At 40.1% G+C, this 3,010-nt stretch overlaps 1 protein-coding gene across 1 annotated transcript; it reads right to left on the reverse strand.

Moving 5' to 3' along the window:
• Positions 1 to 387: 387 nt before the first annotated feature.
• LOC105120144 (L-type lectin-domain containing receptor kinase VIII.1-like) lies at positions 388 to 3,004 on the reverse strand. Its single transcript, XM_011018335.1, has one exon. The coding sequence runs from the start codon at positions 2,957 to 2,959 to the stop codon at positions 812 to 814; it is 2,148 nt and encodes a 715-aa protein (XP_011016637.1). The 5' UTR covers positions 2,960 to 3,004; the 3' UTR covers positions 388 to 811.
• Positions 3,005 to 3,010: the final 6 nt, after the last annotated feature.

A 3,010-nucleotide genomic window follows, 5' to 3' on the forward strand; every position in this document is an offset into this window, starting at 1 on the left:
ATTGTGTTATTAAAATCTTATCCATACCTCTTTTAAACGAAATTATTTCCTCACATTAATGATGCACTACCTAAAAAAATGTTTTATATTTTTTTATTCTTACTATTTACTTATTTTTTTAATTAGTTCTTTATCATATAAACGTGAACCCAAACCTCATCCTAACCTTTCCTAAGCACAATTATCCCCTCATGCATTAATGATGTGCTCGATAAAACATTTATTTTATTTATTTTTTATTCTCAATACTTATCTATTTTTTAATCAATTCTCTATCAGAATTTTTTTCTCAAAATGTTTAGCTATTTTTGTAATTTGTAATACTAGCAAGATAATTGCTTGAAAAAAAATAGAATAATTGTTTAATTAACTAGAAGGGGAGATTAAAAAAAAAATCATTGTATAATTAACTTCGTTGTGCCGTGAGCTCATCATCTCCAAAGAAGTCTCTAAAAAGCTAACAAAAAAACATGCACACCCACTCGCCACTAATGCTTTACCAATCCTCTACTCAAACTTCTATTTCTGCTTTTGACTAAAAGCTTGCTTGCGAAGGCAAACAAGTACCGTCCCCCTTCCACGAAGGAAAACACATCCATCCACTGAGAAAAGCAAGAAAATGGCTCCCACCACCATTTTTATTTGCCTCTACGACCCTAGTTTAAGCCCCCCGCTACTATTTGTATTGTACCGGAAGATACATTAATTTAACACCCAAAAAAATGTCCCTGCAAAAACTTGAGATTACAGTGGATGTTATAGTGTTATACATGCATAAACGAATAATAATAATAATCTTAAAAAATATATATCACACTAGGTCATGACCTCTTATGAAGCTGTTTTCTGATGAGGAACTTGAAATGGCGATCAGGCCGTTACAGTCGGACACACTGTCTTGCAAACTCAACAAGAGGTGTGAAGTGCTAAAATTCAATGTAGGCTTTGCTCTTGGAACAAGAGGGACCTCGGCTTCACCCACAAGCATCTGCACCACACCCCTCATAGCGGGTCTAGCCATTGGGTCAGGGTGCGAACAAGCTAACCCAACCAAGAGAACCCTCCTCATCTCACTCTCCTCAAACTGACCCTCAAGTCTAGCATCAGCTGCCATTAGCAATCTCCCTTCTCTGTGTAAACTCCAAACCCACTCCACCAAATTCCCATTAACCGCAACTTTTCCAACCTCACTAGTCTCTCTCTCAATGGGTCTCCTCCCACTAGCCACTTCAAGAACCACTGCTCCATAGCTAAACACATCCGTTTTCTCAGTAGCTCTTCCTGTTAAAAGATACTCGGGAGCTAAATACCCCATTGTACCAGCAGCTACTGTTGCATCTGGCGATTTATCATGTTCAATTTGCCTTGCCAAACCAAAATCTCCTACTCTTGCGTTAAACCCCTCATCCAACATAATATTGCTGGTCTTGATATCTCTATGAATCACCTGGTTTTCACATTCTTGATGCAAATAAGCTAAAGCAGAAGCAACACCAAGTAAAACTTTACGTCTATGTGACCATGGCAAAGGCGTTCTTGCCTCAAACAACGCTTTATCAAGACTCCCATTGGGCATCAAATCATAAACTAACAATATTTCTCCTTTCTCATGACACCAACCTTGAAGCCGAACAAGATTTCGATGCCTTAGAGTCCCAATTATTGACAATTCAGATAAAAACTCATTCTTTCCTTGACTGCTATGACTACACCTCTTCACTGCCACAATTTCACCAGTCTCCAGCAATATACCCTTATAAACAGTCCCAAATGCTCCGTGACCAATAATTCTATTCGCATTGAAGCATTTGGTAGCTGATTTAAGCTCTCTGTAACTAAACTCCTTAGGCATTTTAATAACATCTGATGCAAAGGACACTGACTTTTTCACATGCTTGAATCTTTTAGAGAAAACCCAGATAAGAACACCAGCAAAAATTACAAAAAAAGCACTAGCAGTCACCACCCCTGCAACAGCCCCTGCACCCTGCTTGCAAAGCTGATTATGACACGAATTAGACTTGTCACTCTTACCACTAACTGACTCTAAACCGCTAGGAGCCAATGTTGGTGGCGGGGACTTGACAGAATTAGCCGATGGATTCATCAAACTAGCCGCCGGAGGTGGAGGTACTGAAGAAGATGACTCGGAACCTAAACTTGACTGAAAGGAAGAACTAAAACTCCACCACTCAATACTATGAATCTCTGTACTTCCTTGTGTAGACCCAGAAAACCCAACATACATAAAATCACTAACATACTGGTCTAAATCAAGACCAAAAGACAAAAGTGGTTCTTTGGGCTTAAGATTTGAGTAGGAAACAGAAATGTTGAAGCTTTGATTAGTACCATCATAATCGATCCAAGCATTAACAAGATCACCACTTTTTAGATCAATATTAATAGCTCCTAAATCACCTATTTGTGTAGAAACCATACTATTAAGATCCAAACCCACATGGTTCCCATTAATATCTTTAAACTCCACGTCCATTAACGTATCAAACTCGACCGCCACAAAACTGGAAGCAGCTTCAGGCCCATCGTCGATGTTGAGGAGTCCAAGGAAGCCGCCGGCAGCGCCGAGGGCGTCAGAGTCCGGAGAGAGGACAAAAGCTAGGCCACCGCCGATGGAGGAAGGGTTTAGATTAGTAACAGAAAAGGAGAAGAAAGTCGAGAAGCTAGCGATGGAGTGAGCGGATGGTTGTCGGAATCTGATGGGTTTAGAGTAGAGAACTTTTCCGGCGCCAGAATTCGGGACGGCCAGGTCACGAGTGAGACGGACGCTGCCATTGTTTAAGTGAGCGTCGCCGAGGAGTTTAAGACTGCTAAGAGTTAAAGTACCGAAGTCAAAATCAGTTGATGATGCTTTGGTTCTTAGTAATACTAAACAAAGGAGGAGAAACAGGACAATGGGTGAAGGAACAATGTGCGAAGTTTTGTGAGGGAAAGACATTAAGACTTGAACATTATAGAACTGAGTGTTTCAGGTTTATTGGAGAAGTGA

The sequence above is a fragment of the Populus euphratica genome, unplaced genomic scaffold, assembly GCF_000495115.2.
Source record: "Populus euphratica unplaced genomic scaffold, PopEup_1.0 scaffold5087.1, whole genome shotgun sequence".
NCBI lineage: Eukaryota > Viridiplantae > Streptophyta > Magnoliopsida > Malpighiales > Salicaceae > Populus > Populus euphratica.

What these genes read in the sequence shown, in the direction of transcription:
- LOC105120144 (XM_011018335.1), bottom strand. Translation starts at nt 2,959, where the DNA reads ATGTCTTTCCCTCACAAAACTTCGCACATTGTTCCTTCACCCATTGTC.